Source organism: Gopherus flavomarginatus, chromosome 5 (genome assembly GCF_025201925.1).
Source record: "Gopherus flavomarginatus isolate rGopFla2 chromosome 5, rGopFla2.mat.asm, whole genome shotgun sequence".
NCBI lineage: Eukaryota > Metazoa > Chordata > Testudines > Testudinidae > Gopherus > Gopherus flavomarginatus.
The window spans coordinates 139,309,623-139,327,486 of record NC_066621.1 but is presented as its reverse complement, the minus strand read 5'-3'; the positions used below and the strand labels follow the sequence as shown (position 1 = coordinate 139,327,486).

Sequence of the window (17,864 nt, the reverse complement as noted above, 5' to 3'; positions counted from 1 at the left end):
ATAGGTGCCTAGTGGGATTTTCAAAAGCACCTAGGCACCTATTTCCCATGATTTCAATAGGCACTTGACACCTCAGCACTTCTGGAAAATCCCACTAGGCACCTACTACATCTTTAGGTGCCGTAATAACTTTGAAATACTGCCCTTTAGTGCCCTAAGTGCTCAAGCCCTTTTTGAAAATGGCTCCTAAGTCACTTAGGTACTTTTGAAAATTGTACCCCTAGTCTGGATTTGAAGTGGTGACCGAGAGCCAGGTTCTGATCCACTAACAACCCAAATTTGGCTTCTGTCCAAATCACTGAACTGTACAAGAAAGGGCCCAGTTCTGCCAGGTGCAGAGTCCTCCAAACTCCCAACATGTTCATGGAGCCCAGCTCAGAAGCTGATCATTGGGAGCTGAAGGCACTCAGCCCTTCGAGACAGCCTATAGGACACCAAGCTTTATGTATATTGAGTACCTCATGGCCCACAATACAGAGGGTGAATCCTGTGTTCTCTGAGGCAAATTGCAACAGCCAGCTTCTGCTCAGCTCCTGTTAGACTGTCACGCACAGCCAGTTTATGGGCTTTGTTAAACCTGGGCTAAATCCAGGGCAGATTAATGTGTGGAGTGAGATTTTGACAGGTAGCTCCTATGAGTGACAGCACTGAGGACACTTCCAAAGAGATGCAGCAGGCTTTTACACATTGATTTTTTTTTAACCCCAAGAGCATGAAATAAGTTCCTGTTTTTAAGATTCTAGCTGAATAAGGAGAGCACGCTTTCTCTCCCTGCATCACAGCTAAATGTCATTGCAAAGCCTACTGGAATATTGAGTTACATTGATTCTCTACAAAACCCAGAATTGGCTATCAAAACAAAAAATGATAACCTTCATATCCTATTTAGCCCTTCATCACTACCTTGTACACACACACACACACACACACACACACACACACACACACACACCCCATCAATGTTTTGTCATGCTCTGCATTCCCATGTGAACAGGCAGGACACCACCAAAGACCATAAACTGAGAGCTTCCCTGGAACACTGCAGTCCATTCTGAGTGCCTCAGTATCAAAAAGATGTAGAGAAACTGATGAAAATTCAGAGATGAACAGCAAAAATGATCAGCGGGACGAAGGGATTGATTTCTGAGGAAAGATAAAAAGAGCTAAATATTGAGAATTAGCTTGTCTACTACTCTAATAGACTATGGGTATGACAACTGTCTACAAAATATCTGAAAAGGGGTAAGACCTAGGAGACAGGGAGATTATTTGAGGTGAGGACAAGTAGAACGAATAGGATGGAAGTAAGAAAAGGAAAATGGAGAATGAAGATGTGGAAAACTTGCAGAGAAGAGATCTATAAGATCCAGATCCTCAGAGGTATTTAGGTGCCTAACTTCCATTGAAATCACTCAAGTCAATAGGAGCTTAAGTCCCTTATCTGAATTTCGCCCTTTGATTGTACAGTATGTGATGGCCACTTCTTTGGCCAAAGGCTGTATAGCGTCTCCATGGAGACTGAAAAGCTTAAGGTAGTCCTGCTGATTTATGTGATTAATTTCACAGAAATATTGAGGCTACAGTCTAAAGAGGCACATTTTTGCTTTTCTCTCTAATCCTGAAAATCAATTTTTCTGATGACCTAGGCACCAAATTTCAGGCCATTCCCAGGAGTAAGAGGGCAGATCAATTCCTTGATTTTTAAAAAATCCTGAACCTTGGCATTATTTTTATCACGTGGTAACAAAGAACAGAGAACAGAAACCCACCTACCATACATGGAGAGAGCTGAGCTGAATCAGAAACCTATAAAACTTGCTCTGATCAATATAGTGTAAATCTTTATGTCTGTTACACTTTGACCAAATGAATGGTCTGCATTATATATGGTGGCTGATTGGTGGCCTGATGTCAGTCTCGTTGTTTAGAGACACCCTGTTTTACAGCAGCAGCACTTGGGTCAGTATGCAAAGGGTCCTGAGGTGGACCTTTAGCTGTTGTAAATTGTTGAAGTCAAAGGAGCTGTGACAATTCACACCAGCTGAGGATCTGACCCCATATATTTTGTAGTGGTTTTTGACTAAATTCTTCTGAGCAAGGTTGGAGTCTTGTTCCACATCTTGTAAAGTACCATGTACATTTGTGGTGCCATGTTAATGTCAAAAAGTAATAACTTGGCACTCTGATTTGGCATGACTTATGTTAAGTCTTTTGATGGGATTAGATCTGGAGAGTGTCTGGACCCACTTTATAGACATCAGGTCCAAAAGGCAAAATTCAGAGCCAGTTGTTCCAATCGAGGTCCATTTCACAGAAAGGGGCCTAAGCAGAGGACTTTGGATTTAGTTGAGGATCCCAACTTCCCCGAAGATTGAGGGCTTTCGCTTTGGGTTCCTATCTCACAAAAATCCTATAAAACATAAATTCTGAGGCTAAATGACTTCAGCACATTCCCATTCATTAGAAGCCTATATAATATGCTGCAAAATAAATGTCTAGAGCTGAGAAGGTTCAGAGCCATAATTAGACATAAAATCCCTCAGAGCATGGCAAGAATGAAATCTTCAGCTGAGATTCTCATAGCAGAGTTCCTGTCAGTTGATGCCAGACACATCCTCTGGGGTGCAAACTACGGGAGCGGGGAGGAGGTTTGGGAGTCAGGCTGGAACTATGGGTCTGATGTTATAGCAGCAAAGCTAGCAGCTAGTTAAGGGCCTGATTCTGGGAGGGCGTAGCATCCTCAGCTCCCATTAGCTTCCGTGGGCACTCGAGGATGCTCAGCGTGTTGCAGGATCAAGCCCTCCATCATGTATATTGATAAAGATGTAATAGACATGAGGGAAAAGCTGCTGTGCCAGTGAGATGAGTTATATTTACCACTCTAAATCCTCACCACCTAACGCCTACGCGTGGCAAGGGACAAACCTGCCTCTTTGACATGAACTAGTTACTGAGCTCTGCAGCAGCCTATTTATTTTTAAGCACAACTGCAGCATTAATTTCAAATGGCAAGTTCTGTCTAAAAACCACAGCACAATGTGGTGCTTAGATCAGGCAAGGTAACAGTTTCTTCAGTCTGCTTTAATAACTTGACCCTTTCTTAGTTGCTGTAGAATCCTAATACATCAATGTTCCCTCATAAGTCCTTCAGGTAAGACAGAGTTCCTTTTCTATTACAGATGAAGTTGTTATTTGTATTAAGCTTTTGTGATGTCTGTCCTTTTTTTGTCAGGAAATATGGTCTGTCTTAGGTTTTTTTAAATCTTAGCTGTTAGGCTTCTTTTTGAAAGGTTAATGCCATAATGAATAATAATAAATACTTTGCAGTTATGCACTTTCAATAGTGGATTACAAAGTACTTTATAAATATTATCCATTAATCAGTAAACAAAATAAAATCTACTGAACCGATATTTGGCATTTATTTTTCCTGCTAATATTCACATCATTTAAAAACTCCGTATTTTATAGTTTAGATAGATAGATGATAATTCCTCCAAGCATTTATAGAAGAGTTAAATGTGGCACTCTGTGTTATTAAAGCACCAAAGCTATCAGTAGTTTAGGCAGCTTATACAAATTATAATCCAAACTTTTATAGGGCCTATTTGGATACAGTGACACAAAAAAAAGGGTTGGGGGGAAATGGCGAGTTTTCAAACTACTTATGGCAGCTAAAATAAAATAAAATAAATGGCAAGGACAATTCTGTCACAACTAGATCACAACTGGATGACAATCCTAGGGCCTGGATGCTAAGGTGATGGGTACATTAGAATTGCCCAAAACAAATCCAATTATAATAGGTATAAGGACAGCTAGAAAAATCAGGTCACCATGGCAACCTCAGTTGCCATTTCCATGAACAAATGTTCTTTGCACAGAAATCAAGACAGACTGACTTTGGTGTGACATGATCGCGGTTAACAGGAATATCTGGCTGCCTGCCAGGGCGGTGCACACATCACACAATTTGCTTTAAACTCCCATTTTCTCCCTAGATGATCAATTTTTGAAACTCTCTAAAAATGGTCACTATTCAAAGAGAGCTTAGTGAAGTGAGGGAAAAAGATCTGGGACATTAGCTAAGCATGATATTTTTGAATGAATGGAAAGTGCCAAGTGAGAGTTCATACCTTGCCTTGCGTATGGAGCACCTCTGACATCCTGATGAGCCTCTCATTGACAAGAAATAAAAAATAGGAAAGACCCATTAAGCTGCCTAGTTCATCCCCCTGCAAACACTAGTGCTCCCTACAGCATATCCCCGATCTCGCTCTGTCCTGTCAGTTTTTAAATGGTGCTAAGCAGTGATAGGATAACCTGGAAGTACCACAGATTGGGCAGAGAGCCAGACAGGAAAGGCACACTGGTGTCTGGGCTCCTCACTATGGCCCTGATCCAGCCAAGTACCACAGCACCTGCTTAGCTCTATGCACATGGGTAGTCCCATGGAAGTCAGTGACTAGACAGACAACGAGCTCTGACTAAGTGATAGATCTTCCACCGCCACCACTTCCCTCAGGGAGGCTTTTCCATCAATTTTATTGGCACCGTACAGCAGCTCTCAGATCTGTTTGAGGACTTGATGGTGTTTTCATCTGATAGTTTTTGTTATGAACTAGAATGCTACAGCATATGGGGCTTCATGCACAAAAATTATTATTGTTAATATTATTTTGCCAATAGGATTTTCTCCCTTGTGGCCATCTTAACTTCTCCTTTTTTTCACCTGATCCCATGACACTCAGTTACAACTCCCTGCTGTTTTTATGCCCTTCAAATACCCTCCCAGAAGGCAGTGAGTGCTCTCAGCTGCCACGGCAGTGAGTGGAAGATGAAGGAGCTCAGAACCTCTCAGCACTGGATCTTATTCATTCACTTGCTCAAGCTACTGTATAAATAGGACATTCTGTGCTGGTTCCTCCCTTCACCCCCAGAGCGTTATTGATGCTTTTTTCTGCCTTCCCTCCAGGTTAGTGCTATCTCTCTGGGATATGGATGCCCAGAACTGAACACACCTTCAAGGTACAACCTCACCATGAAGGAGCCCTCAGCCCCAGAGCCTTGGCCCGATCCCTCCTACTTACACTGCCACCACAATGTTGCACTGAAGGATAATTTGATTTCTTTCCAAATGCCTCCCCTCCCACTAGCTCTGGTACCACCCCCAATGAACTACATTAATATGTCTGGTTATCCTGGGGGGACTCTCTTTTCTGTGGTGCAAGTCAGAAGCAGCATTCTGCTCCCCATGGGCACAAGAAGAGTGCTATTCGCTCAGCCTGGACAATGAATGGCTTCCTCGGAGAACAGCTCTGACATGGTTCCAAAAACAACCAATATGGGGCTGTTCTGTAACACTCCACCCACTCTGGCCTTCCCAGCAAAACTCCAACCATAGGTAGTAGGTATAAAAGGCCTGGGGAGGCTAAGCTGAGGAGGTGGTATCTGCTCCTCAGCTTTCCAGGTTCTCCCTGGACTCCAGAGACATTACTGATGAACCTGGGAAGCTGAGGAGCAGATACCACCTCCTCAGCCACTTCAGAACCTGCACGGTGCATATAAAAAGCTCAGCATTCTTTGGGAAGAGCTTTTGCTTTTCCCAACAAGCAGCTCTGGGTCTTGGGCAGTACGGCTGGGGCCAGGTGCAGCCATGGGGTGGGGGGGCAGAGAGGGGCTCGAGCCTGCCTGGGGCTCCTCCAGCTGTGGAGGGAGTGGGGATGAGTGGGCTCAGGGCTCCAACTGTGGCAGGCGGGAAAGGGGGCTCAGGGCTCTGCCCACAGGAGTTTGGGCCTTGGGAGGAAGGAGCAGGGCCGGGGGCTAGCATCTCTGAAGGGGGGGTCCACCTGCCCCCCATGACTCCAGCTGCCTGTGAAAACACATCTCAGCCACCCAGGTCATCGGATGAGACACCAGAAGTGGCTAGGGAACCCAGGTGTCCTGCACTGCGGCAGTCCTTGTGTCACTTAGCTGGCCCTGTCTCATATTTTTGACAGCGTTCATCACCACCACATTTGGTGCTGCAATACATGTCCTTACCATGTCTGTCAGAGAGTGAGTTGATTGGACAAAGACCGAGATCTCCTGCAAGAAATACAAAAAGGCTGAGGGCATTTTCTGTAAACAGGTAGAGATTGGCCCAAATTAATGCTATTTTGAAATTAAATACCTGATTACTCTTGAAAAGGACCACATCGTTAGCACATGGGATTCTGTCTTTATCCCAGTTGGAAGCATTTTCAAAATTGGTGTTTGGAATCCATTGTTTGTACACAGCAATCGAAGCAACTAGGCGAGGCAAAGAAAGAAATGGAATTCAATTCTATTCTGTTTCTACACAGCAATTTCCAGACACACTGTGGGCCAGATAGTGTACATTACTGTAGCTCTGTTGAGGTCAATGGAGCTAAGGAACTAACACCAGCTGAGGATCTGGCCCTGAATAGGCCCCAAACTTCTCCCAGAATGAGTTAATACAGTCACACAAAGATAAACAACACTCAGCAAAGAAATGAGCTGCCAGTGTCTCAGACTGGAACGAGAGGGCCCAGTCATGTCAGCTGTTCCTCAGATCTTACTCAGGCAAAATGCTCATCAACTTGCTGACTTTGCCATTGGTTTGCAGCCTACACACTGCTGGTGTAAGAGCCTTCTACTGTGCAGCGCCTCTGGACTGCCAACCCAAAGCATTCAAAACACCATGATTCAGGCCCCTCCTCCACCCCATGAGTTTGGCTTTAAAATCATCAGCTTTGAATAATACTGCCTGTTGGGTCCTTTTGATCTGTCTTCTGGTCTCTGAGCCTTTACAGGCCCTGTTTGCAAGCTTTTGTCTGCAGTCAGGAGGAGTAGAAACTTTTTTTTTTAATTGAAAGCTGAGATTCTCAAGTAATAACATGATTCCAGGAGCTTAAGAAAAACACCTCCATTTGTCAGGCTCATGATGAAATCATGAGAGTTGGTGACACTGGCTCCTGCCATGTTGAGCACCTTCCTTCATGTTCTTCCACCTCACCAGTCAACCAAGGCTACATCTCTCCTCTTATTTATCTCTGCAGTTGCATTATTATTACTCATGGAAGGAGACAGGAGTTTAATTAGGTCAGGGCTGGGATTGAGTGTAGAGTTAAGTGCAAAAGATCAAGAAAAAAAACATAGATGATTTTAAACAAGAAGAGGAAGTAAGGCCTGGTCTAGACACGGATTTTACACCAGGATAACTATGTAGGTTAGAGATGGAATTTTTTACCAGTCCAGTTATATTGATACAACTCCTAATTTGGAGACAGTCATAGCTATATAAATGTGCCCGAGGCCTGGTCTATACTAGAAAATTAGGCTGATTTAACTCAGTCGCTCAGGGGTGTGAAAAAGGCACACCCCTGAGCAAAGTTGTTAAGCAAACCTAGGTCCCCGAATAGACAGTGCTAGGTCAATGGAAGACCTCTTCCGTTGGCCTAGCTACCACCTCTTGGGGGAGATGGCACGCCTATGCCATCAGGAGAACCCTTGCTGTCAGCATAGGTAGTGGCACAGCAGTGCTGCAGAAGGGTTTTAAGTATAGACAAGCCATTATACGGGTAACGCTTATTCTTCACCCCATACAGGAATAGCTACACTGCTACAGCCAAAGCACCTTTATACCTGTATTTTTTATTATTTATAAAGACAAGAGACAACAGAGGGATGCAGACAGACCGGAGAGTACAAAGAGTCAGCATGCTAGGCAGTACGGTAGTATAGCTAATGCAGTGTACAACTTTCCTTTGTAGACAAAGTCTAATTTAGCAACTGGATCTCATGGTGACTCAAGCACTTGTAAACAATCAATACCATCTAGAGTGGATGTCAAAATGCCATCGTAAAAAATGAGGAAGTTGGGCCCAATTATTCAGTGTGGATAAACTACCTGACAAATGTAGCTGTTGCCTTTCTTTTATGAACTGACTCTTCTGCAGATGCCTTAGTAATGCCTAAGCCGTGTTGTTGTAGCCGTGTGGGTCCCAAGATATTAGAGACAAGGTGAGTGAGGTAAAAGCTTTTATTGGACCAACTGCCCGTTGGTGAGAGAGGAGAGGATTGGTGATTTCTAAACATTTGCCAAATAATCTGGCTGAACCAGCCTCAGTTTGTAGTTTGTTTGCAAACAACTCATTTGGACTCTTCACTATTATTCATTACTCAAGGCATGTGGTCAGCTAAGTCACATGATATTGTTTCTACTCCTTGACTTTTCATACACAAAACAAACAAATACACTTGTCTCGCCACAAGTCCTCTGCCTTGCAAATGAATATGGGAATTGTAGGAAGAATAGCCAGTCCCTAAACACTTGTGCAAACACAAACCTGTTTGCACTAATGATTATGCATAGCAAATCCAAAGGAGTGTGACAATGGTTGTACCAGGCAGCGGTTGGGAATTTGAACCAATGTTTATATTCACGCCAGATCTGCAGTATTCAACCAGCCTGCTTAGCCCTGATTAAATTATACGCAGCCTGCTTCATTATGCGGGGATAGATTTAAAGAGACTTAGCTGAGATTTAGAGCATCCTTTTGCCTCCATATGCCAGAGATGGAATTTTCTGCATAGGAGCAAAAAGGCATCATAGCCTGTGTGTATGTCTTAAATTAAGCAATGTCAAAATCCTCCCTTCCCCGTGATCAGTGAGCACAGGGGACATTTTCAATGCTGTGATTAACATGTAGCTGCGGATCACTGATGGCTGAGAGAGAAGCACTGTCTGTGCATGTACAATGTCTCCAGGTGGTAAATGAGAATGTTGTACTACCAAATACCAGTGTGTTAAAATTACTTATTATTTATTTCTATAGGAATTAGGGCCCCATTGTACTGTACAAACATAAAGACAGTCCCTGCCCCATAGTCTACAATTTAAACAACATGGAAGGGGTGACTAAATAAACAAGCAAGGTAGTGAGGGGTGGAGGGTGAGTCCAAGGTAACAGAAGAGGGAGATGTGCTTGCCACAGTGGACAAAACAGTCACAGGCAGCCACCAGTCAAACCAGATGAAAATGAAGTTTGTCTTATCAAGTGTGTATATACATGGAGTTCACACAGTAATTCAGATCAGGCCACTCCTTGTATATCTACTGTTGGAGTCTGTGTGACCCATTGTACATGCGTTTGTGACACAGGACACTGAATTGGTTTAATCTTTTTTGTGGGAATTGTCTCACATTGTCTGATCCTGCAAGAATTTGGTGAATTCCTGACATTTTTACTAGCTCTCTTCTCAACCATCTCCCTGCCCACCATATTTTTAAATTATAGACACAGGCACAAACATTTGCTCTGATCAGTATAACCCTTCCATCAGCCAGCAAAAGTCACTAGTGCAGCAATATGGCTACACTTACAGTTGTACAGCGCTGGGAGTTACAGCTGTCTTCGTACAGCTGTGTAGGGAAAGCGCTGCAGTGTGGCCACACTGACAGCTACCAGCGCTGCAGTGTGGCCACATTTGTAGCATTTGCAGCGCTGTTGGGAGTGGTGCATTGTGGGCAGCTATCCCAGCATTCAAGTGGCTGCAATGTGCTTTTCAAAACGGGGGTGGGGTGCAGCGTGACAGGGAGCGTGGGGGAGACAGAGAGAGTGGATTTTTGGAGCTGACACTGTTCTCAGCTCCCTGTCTTGCAAGTTCTAAGGACTGGAAGATACACAGCACCTACCTTCAATCATTTTAAAAGTTTTGACCCCTTCCCCCATTCCTCTCTTATTCACTAAATGCAAATTATGCACTCCTAAATAGCCTTCAGACCACATAAGCAGCTGCTCAACACGGACTCCACTCTCTCCTCAAGCAAACAGCTGTGAACATTCCAAAGCAATTCCCCTGCCTCTGCTCGTTGCTCGCTGGAGCAAAGAGCAGCTGTGTTTGTTTTTTAGATAAGTAGCTCTGGGGAGCTCGGGAGCTCGGAGTTCAGCCATTCTTCCGGTTTGTTGTGGACAGGAATTCTGGGATACCTCCTAATACCCTGGAGGCCAATAACAGCCCTTTTGGTGGCCACACTTGATGAGCAGCGCTGCATCACCAGCGCTGCAATCGTCACACCCCAAGCAGACCAGGTGTACAGCCAGCGCTGCAGCCAGGAGTTGCAGCGCTGGATGTGCCTTGCAGGTGTGGACAGTTACTAAGCTGCAGCGCTGTAAACCCACCACCAGCGCTGCAACTCTCCAGTGTAGCCAAGCCCTCACTCTGTCTCTGTTCCTCTGTCTGTTTTGGATTGAAAGGATGAGTTTAAGGAATGATGGTTCAAAGTCAGGACCGCCTGCCATCCAACAATACTAATGTGGATCTTTTAATGATAAAAATTGGACATGTTTAGAAAGTGTATCTCACTCCAGAAATTAGCAAAATCAAATGAGAGCCTCTGTCATAGAAAAGGTTACAAGATAGTTTCCATTCCTCTCTCCTGTTTTTGCACAACATTTTGTAAACATTCTCCTTTGGTGCTAACATTTTCTAAGGTTGGTCTCTCAAGATGTAACTGACAACATTCTGAGTAAAATGGTTTCAATCATGAGAGTTACTGGACAGTAAAAATAAATTTGCACTTTTCTCATGGTTAAAAATGCTAACCACTTTTTAAACCAGTAAAGGCAACTGTGCCATTACTTACTTCATGTGGTGGTGAGGTGTCACAATGAATGCTATGAGTGATGGGGAAGAGACTTAGTGGGGCTCTGCTGAAATTTTAGCAGCACCAAATGATCTCCTTTGTAATATAATTGCAACATTATTTTTGTGTGGCCTGGCCAGCAGTGCTATTGAGACAATCACTGCGTATGGCAGACTAGGAAAAAAGGGTTATTTTTAAAATATGGAAAAAAAAAAAAAAGCACCATAGTGTAGACAGGATAGTTGTAGTTTTAACATGTTTTAACTGGTCGACGTTTAAACCTTAGTGGGGAACCCCAGGAGGCAAACTCAGGGGAGGGGGCTTCCTAGACTGTGCCTCCAACACCTACATATGTTAAAATAACATCAGTTGCCTACTGAAGACAAGATCTTACAGTGTGGTTTTATGGTCTTACTGAAACACACAGCAAAACAGAACAACCAACAAACAAAACCCCCACTTCTCCTTTAACATTAGGGGCTGAAAACCATAGAAAGGACTTTCCAAAATTTCTAGTGCGTCCTGCACATTCTTATTCTTTTGTGACCCAGAGGCCCATTGGTACAAAAGGGTTCATTATTCTTTACAATCAGCTGCTGTCTCAGACCTGAGAAACTCAATACACCTAATACTCACTCTCATATAGTCCATCCAGGAAGGCTGGCATGCGAGGTCTTTGCTGACAGCTTATAACTTCCCATTGTGAGATGTGTATGCATGGGTAATGTTTAAGGAATTACATAACTATATTGAAAACTATACCTTATGTTCCTGGAGTACAACTTAGTCACCAGGGAATCCTGTGTCTTGGTGATGGGCCATTCAAGTGGAAGGGAGTTGTCACCGCTCTCTGGTCAGCCGGTGATATAATGCAATGTTCAGTTCTCTACCCTTGCCCCAACCCACAACTGTCAATGGCAAACCATCAAAGACAACAGCCAACAATTGAAAGAACTTGGAGATAAAAAGGAATGTTATAAAAGCCTGTGAATAGAGACAACAGACTGATTCAGCATATCGCAAGGTGGAGGAAGAAACTGTGTCCATTCACAAAGGAGCCATCTTGTTGAGTAGGGGATATTTCATGAATGTTTGGATCCTGGTTCCCGGGCTTTCCAACAGATTGCACTTTGGGGGTGGGGGACCTGCTTTATTAGGCAGGAAAGATAACTATTATTAAATGGAGGCCTTAATTCACATTTTCTGATTTTGGTTTATATCGTAACCATTTGCTTTCATCTCTCTCTCTCATTTCTAGTGGAACCTCTATTCTTTCTTAAATAAACTTTATTTTATTTTATTATAAGTGCTCACAAGTGCTGTGTGTTATACAGGTACAGTGATTTAAGGTAAAACTGATAAACTGGGGTACACTGCTTTTTTGGGAGCAGAGGCTCTGGGATTTCTGGGATTAACCAGTGTCAGGGGCTGGATCTCACTGGAGAATGCTTTACAGGAACTCAGGCACTGGAGCGTACCTCTTGTTAACGTGCAAAACAAGGTCAGGCTGGCATATCCCAGAAGAGTGAGCTTGAGAGGCTAACATGTTGGCGGCGTTAAGAAGCTAGCACGGGCATGACTCCCTCATGCTGGAGGTGGGAGGGGGAGGGGAGGTGGGGGTAACAAGATGACTCACAGTCCCGGATACCCCAAGAACTGTCACACCTTCATTAAAATGAAAATGTTTCTGTCCTTTAGGATGCAACCCTCCCCATGTAAACAGGTATGCTGCTGCCCTGTAACCCAGCCTTGCAGTGGAGGGTCTGCAGCCACACCATAGTGGCAGTAATATGGAGAATTCACTCCCTCCCCCCTTCAATGCAGTGTGAATTCCAAAGCCAAACTGGGACCATTCCAATGCTAACATTAAGGCCCTGGTTCAGCAACGGGCATATGCACATGGCTAACTTAAAGCACACAAGTAATCTAACTGAAGCAAACAGACTTGAGTCTGATTTAAAGCCATGAAGGAGCCTTAAATTAGGGAATTTTTAAAATCCATTTTAAGGCCCCTTTACATTGCCAGAGCAGTGTAATGATACTCCAACCCAATAGAATAAACTCACTAGTTTTAAATTGGGCATGTGCGTGAGAACCTTATTGAACTGAAATCTAAACATGGGCATTTTTTTGTTTTGTCTTTTTCTTTTATGGTGAAAAACCTACAAAATTACATACAAAAAACTGTTGCTGCAATGCTACAACTGCCAAGTTAAAATCCCCAAGAGTCAGGAAAAGGAAAGGTTAAAGTTCTAACAGAATGCATAAGTTCATTCCATTGCATATATGTAGAAAATTCTATCCCTGTTTTGCTGGATATATGTAGCTTACCTTATAAAGTGTATCATACCCAGTACCATAAAACATACAGACATATCCTAAGCTGTGGTCAATCGGCATAGTTTCCTTGCTTTCAACAAAGTAAGGCTGAATTACACAGCTAAGGATCTGGCCCCAAATTGCGCAATGCAGCCAAGTTAACCGAACTGTTGCAGCCTCAGTTTATGCAATTCCTGACTTTAACTATGCACTACAGTATTGCATTAATGCACCTTTTGCCTCTATATCAACATCACTTGACTGTTTAATCAGTCCTTTTGCTGTGGAATCATGGTCTCTGAATATTAAATACATATGCATATTCAACAGAAGACAACTCTTCAGAGCCTTAAATAAAAAGAGCTGAGAAACCCAAGCAGCAGAGTTGCAGTGAACAGGAGATGCAAATCACAGCCCACCTACTCTGTCTTTGTCCATTTGGAAATGAGTTTTTCCGCTTGCATTAGAAATACGTCACCAAGTACAGAGTCTTTGGCTTTATTCTACTTTACCTAAAGCCTGAAATGGAAAAAGCCATTTTGCCCTCATTCTCCATTCTCAGACAGGTCCTATCATTACTCACCAAGGAGCTGCACGAAAAGGAGGAGGAAAAACAGACCTTTCATTTCGCAGTCTGCTGCTAGCACTTTCCTTCCCAGCACTCTCATGAACTTTGGACTAGCCAGTGTCACATGATGCTTCATACACTTGAGAATCTGTAGGGGAGCAAAAACATTGGCAGAAGACTAGAGAACTATGATGCTTTGGGATATGGCTCATTGACACGGAGACTTGTCCAGTCTCAGAGACCAGGTTATTTTTAACGTCTCATCAAAGCTCACCGATTTTTTCACAGCATTGCTTTAACTTGCATGGAGCATGATGTAATAGTGACAGCAGGGGATGGGAGTCAGGGGTCCAGAGTTCCAGTCTCAGCTCTGCACTGCCTAGCTGTAGGCGCTTTGGCAAGTGGTCTCTCTATGCCTCAGTTTCCCCACCTGTACTTGCCCACCTTACTGTGGTTGAAGATTCTTAGGCTGACTGTCTGTAAAGAGCTTTGAAGAAGTAAAGCACAGCACAAGTGCTAAGTGTTATTACTGTATGTCATTCTCCACTCCAAAATGCCTCTTATTTTATAATTCCTAATAGTAGTGTCAATGTGTTTTCAATTAGCGTCCTTGGAAGAAAGCAGCTCACAGACATGGCTTGTAATTGGACTTTGGACACCAACTGATTTTCTCATTATCTGAACAGTTATGGCTTCTTTTCTATCCCAGCACAGTCTTGGACAGGCAGTCAGGGGTCAAAGGGAATAACAGGCAGTAATATAAGCAAATGCAGGAGGAAGAACATATTTCCTCACAACTATTTGTCTCTCTCTGAATGCCCTAGAAGCACACACAATCCCAGAGAGGCAGAGGGAGAATTCCGGACACACTGTCTGCTTCACCTATTCTCCACTTACGCTCCCAGCGTTACCACTTGCCAGCTACTTTCCACAGACCTCCACTCACACTGGCTCTGCCTCTGGCTTGAAGAGACTCTGTTGCTTAGGGTCAGTGGGTTTGCATCAAGAGAGGGGTTTGCATCAAGTGTGTGTGCATGGTTGGTGGGGAGTCTCAGGATAGCTACGCCTAGGTGTTTGTAGTAAGGTGTGCACAAAGAAGCATTCTGTGTCTGTCAGAGGGTCTTGGTTGCTGTGTCTCTCTGCACTGAACTGTTGACATGCATGAGGGTATGTGCTACTATGGACCTTGATCAGTTGGCGTGTATGAGTGGGTGGGCATGTAGGACTATGTGTATGTTTTTGTGTAGGGTGGGATGTAGGTAGGTTTGTTCGTATGGCTGATTAAACTGGGAAGGGGAGGTGTGTGTCAGTGTGTCTAACTGATGGGGGTGAGGAGACCTGTGTCAGGGCATGAGTCAGCATGTCAGGTTGTGGGTGGAGGTGGGAGGTCTGTGCCAGGGTGTGTCAGCGTGCCCACCTGTGGGTGAGGGGAGCTCTACGTCAGGCTGTACATCAGTATGGCAGGCTGTGGGATGGGTCCCTGTCAGGCTGTGTGTCAGCATGTCCGACTGTGAGCAGGGGGCTGGGGGGAGTTCTGTCAGGCTGTGCGTCAACATGGTTAGCTGTGCCATGGAGTCTCTGTCAGGCCGTGCATGAGCATGTCCGGCCATGGGTGAGATGAGGTCCTTGTCAGGCTACGCATCAGCGTACCTGGCTATGGAATGAGGTCTCTGTCAGGCCATGTGTCACCATGTCTGGCTGGGGGATGAGGTCCCAGTCAGGCTTTTGTTTGGGTATGTATGTGCTATACCACATAGTTCTGGATATAGCCACTCAAAGGCCTCGTCTTCACTAGTGGACATGCCACAGTGGCTGTGTCCAAGACTTGCTCTGGTGCTGACTACCACAGTTTGCTGCTTTCTTTCCTCTAGTGGGAGAAGATTTGTGGGAAACCTGCCTCCCTCACCTCTACCTCCCTCCTCTAGATCTAGATTTAGACTCACAAGTATGAGAAACATTTCTGAGGGCTTCATATAACTGCAGTGCTGTGAAACAGGTGTGTGTGGGGGGCCACATAAGATGCAGCAGCACTCATTGCTCCCTCTCACAAGCACCAGCTCTGGCAGCCCACGAGATGTGGGCCCACAGCTTTGGCAGCTAAGAGCAGCTAATTTGGGGCACATTCCACCATCACTACACTTGGAAGAATGTCCATGATCCCATTTCCTAGCAGCTCTGGACAGCATCCCCCAGATCCTTGGCAAACCCTTTACTAGCCACTCAAAAGGAACACGTGTCTTACCAAGAAAAAACATATAGGAAATTGGGGATGGGGGAAGCACAGGGCTCACGCCCTCCATTCTCCTATGGCAGGTCTGCTCAGTAGCTGGAAGAGGAGGATGTGCTTGTGCACATCTAAGAACAAAGAATGTAGGTCATATGATGGGGGACATCCTCTGGGAAGCAGTGACTGAAAAAATCTTGGGATTCATGGTGGATGTAGAGGAATGGCCTCCTCCCTGGTGCCCCCTTGTGGCCTTGGGGCAGCCCTGCAAGTGGCCCCTCACCTTAGTTTCCTTCTTGGGGCCCTGGTAACTCCATGCAAGCTTGTCCTCTACTCCATCAATATAGTTTATTAACAAAACATAACAAAAGTACCAAGATATAGTCCAATATCACCCCAGTGCATAAAGTCCTTGTTTTCACCACACCTTAGTGTCTTCCATCACAGATAGGCTCCTTTTCTGTCCTCTTCTGCCCTCTGCTGGGATAGCCACTCCAGCCTTTTCTTCTAAGATGCAACCCCTCTCTTCCAAGCGGGAACACCCACAGCCTCTCTGCTGGGAGCAGCCTTGCCAGAGGGCATCCTCACTCCCCCTGGCTCTCTCACTGTTCCTTGGGGGTCTAGCTTTCCAGCAAGTAGAAGTCAAGACACTCTGCCACTCCCCCTGCCTTCAGTCCTCTCTGGTCCTCGGCTTTAGCTGTTGGCTTACAGCCAGTCAGCATCTCCTCTGCTGCTCCTCCTGCCTTCAAGCCCTCTCCAGCTCTGGCTCGGTGATGCCTGCCAGCAAACCTCTCCCACCTTCAGCCCGCTCCCAGGAACCACCTTCTGTGTGCAGCAGCTTTCATCTCCTGACGGATTCAGCCTGCTCTGACTCCTGATTGAGATTCAATAGCCCTCAGGTGCTGCCCCAGCCTCTTAATTGGTCCAACTGGGAGCACCTAGACTGGAACAGAAATGTGTTAACAGAGTTTCTCTTCATTCTAGCAGAGAAAGGTATAACGTGATCCAATAGCTGGAAGAAGTTGAAGCTAGACAAATTCAGACCAGAAACAAGGTGCAAATTTTTAACAGTGAGAGTGACTAACCATTGGAATGATTTACCACTGGAAAATTTTAAATCAAGAATGGATATTTTTCTTAAAAATCTCCTCTGCTTCAAACAGGAATTAAGTCAAGGAAGTTCTGTGGCCTATATTATACAAAAGGTCAGACGAGATGATCACAGTGGTTTCTTCTGACCTTGAAATCTATGGATCTAAGGAAGGCAAGCAGCCAGTTTCATCCAATTGTTTCCTGTCCCTTCCCAGTGCCGGAGAGGGAGAAAGGGCTGGCCCAGGAATTTCAGAGCTTACATGGCCACATGGTACTCCAGGCCTGTCCATGCTACAGGGTGACCCCAGGCAGCAGGCTTTCTGAGAAGGGATCATTACAGGCCGGTAAGCCTAATTTCAGTACCACACAAATTGGTTGAAAAAGCACAGAATTATGAGACACATAGATAAACACTATTTGTTGGGGAAGAGTTAACATGGTTTTTGTAAATGGAAATCATGCCTCACCAATCTACTAGAATTCTTTGAGGAGGTCAACAAGCACGTGGACAAAGGTGATCCAGTGGATATAGTGTACTTAGATTTTTCAGACAAGGTCCCTCACCAAAGGCTCTTAAGCAAAATAAGCTGTCATGAGATAAGAGGGAAGGTCCTCTCACAAATCAGTAACTGGTTAAAAGATAGGAAACAAAGGGTGGGAATAAACGGTCAGTTTTCAGAATGGCGAGAGGTAAATAGTAGGGTCCCCCAGGGGGTTGTATTGGACCAGTACTGTTCAACATATTCATAAATGATCTAGAAAATGGGGTAAACAGTGAGGTGGCAAAATTTGAAGATGATACAAAACTACTCAAGCTAGTTAAGTCCAAAGCAGACAGTGAAGAATTACAAAGGGATCTCATAAATCTAGGTGACCTGGCAACAAAATGGCAGATGAAATTCAATGTTGATAAATGCAAAATAATGCATGTTAGAAAACATAATCCCAACTATACATATAAAATTATGTGATCTAAATTAGCTGTCACCATGCAAGAAAGAGATCTTGGA

The 17,864-nt window shown here is 44.5% G+C and overlaps 1 protein-coding gene across 1 annotated transcript in view; it reads right to left on the bottom strand.

Annotated features, from left to right (window-relative positions):
- AMN (amnion associated transmembrane protein) overlaps positions 1-6,984 on the bottom strand; it is a 42,706-nt gene extending 35,722 nt beyond the window's left edge. Inside the window, exons 1-3 of the mRNA XM_050956013.1 lie at positions 6,927-6,984; positions 6,173-6,291; positions 6,043-6,087 (exon numbers count right to left, since the gene is read on the bottom strand). Of these exons, the coding sequence (XP_050811970.1) occupies positions 6,043-6,087; positions 6,173-6,291; positions 6,927-6,984 (222 nt within the window). The remainder of the gene's footprint in view (positions 1-6,042; positions 6,088-6,172; positions 6,292-6,926) is intronic.
- Positions 6,985-17,864: the final 10,880 nt, after the last annotated feature.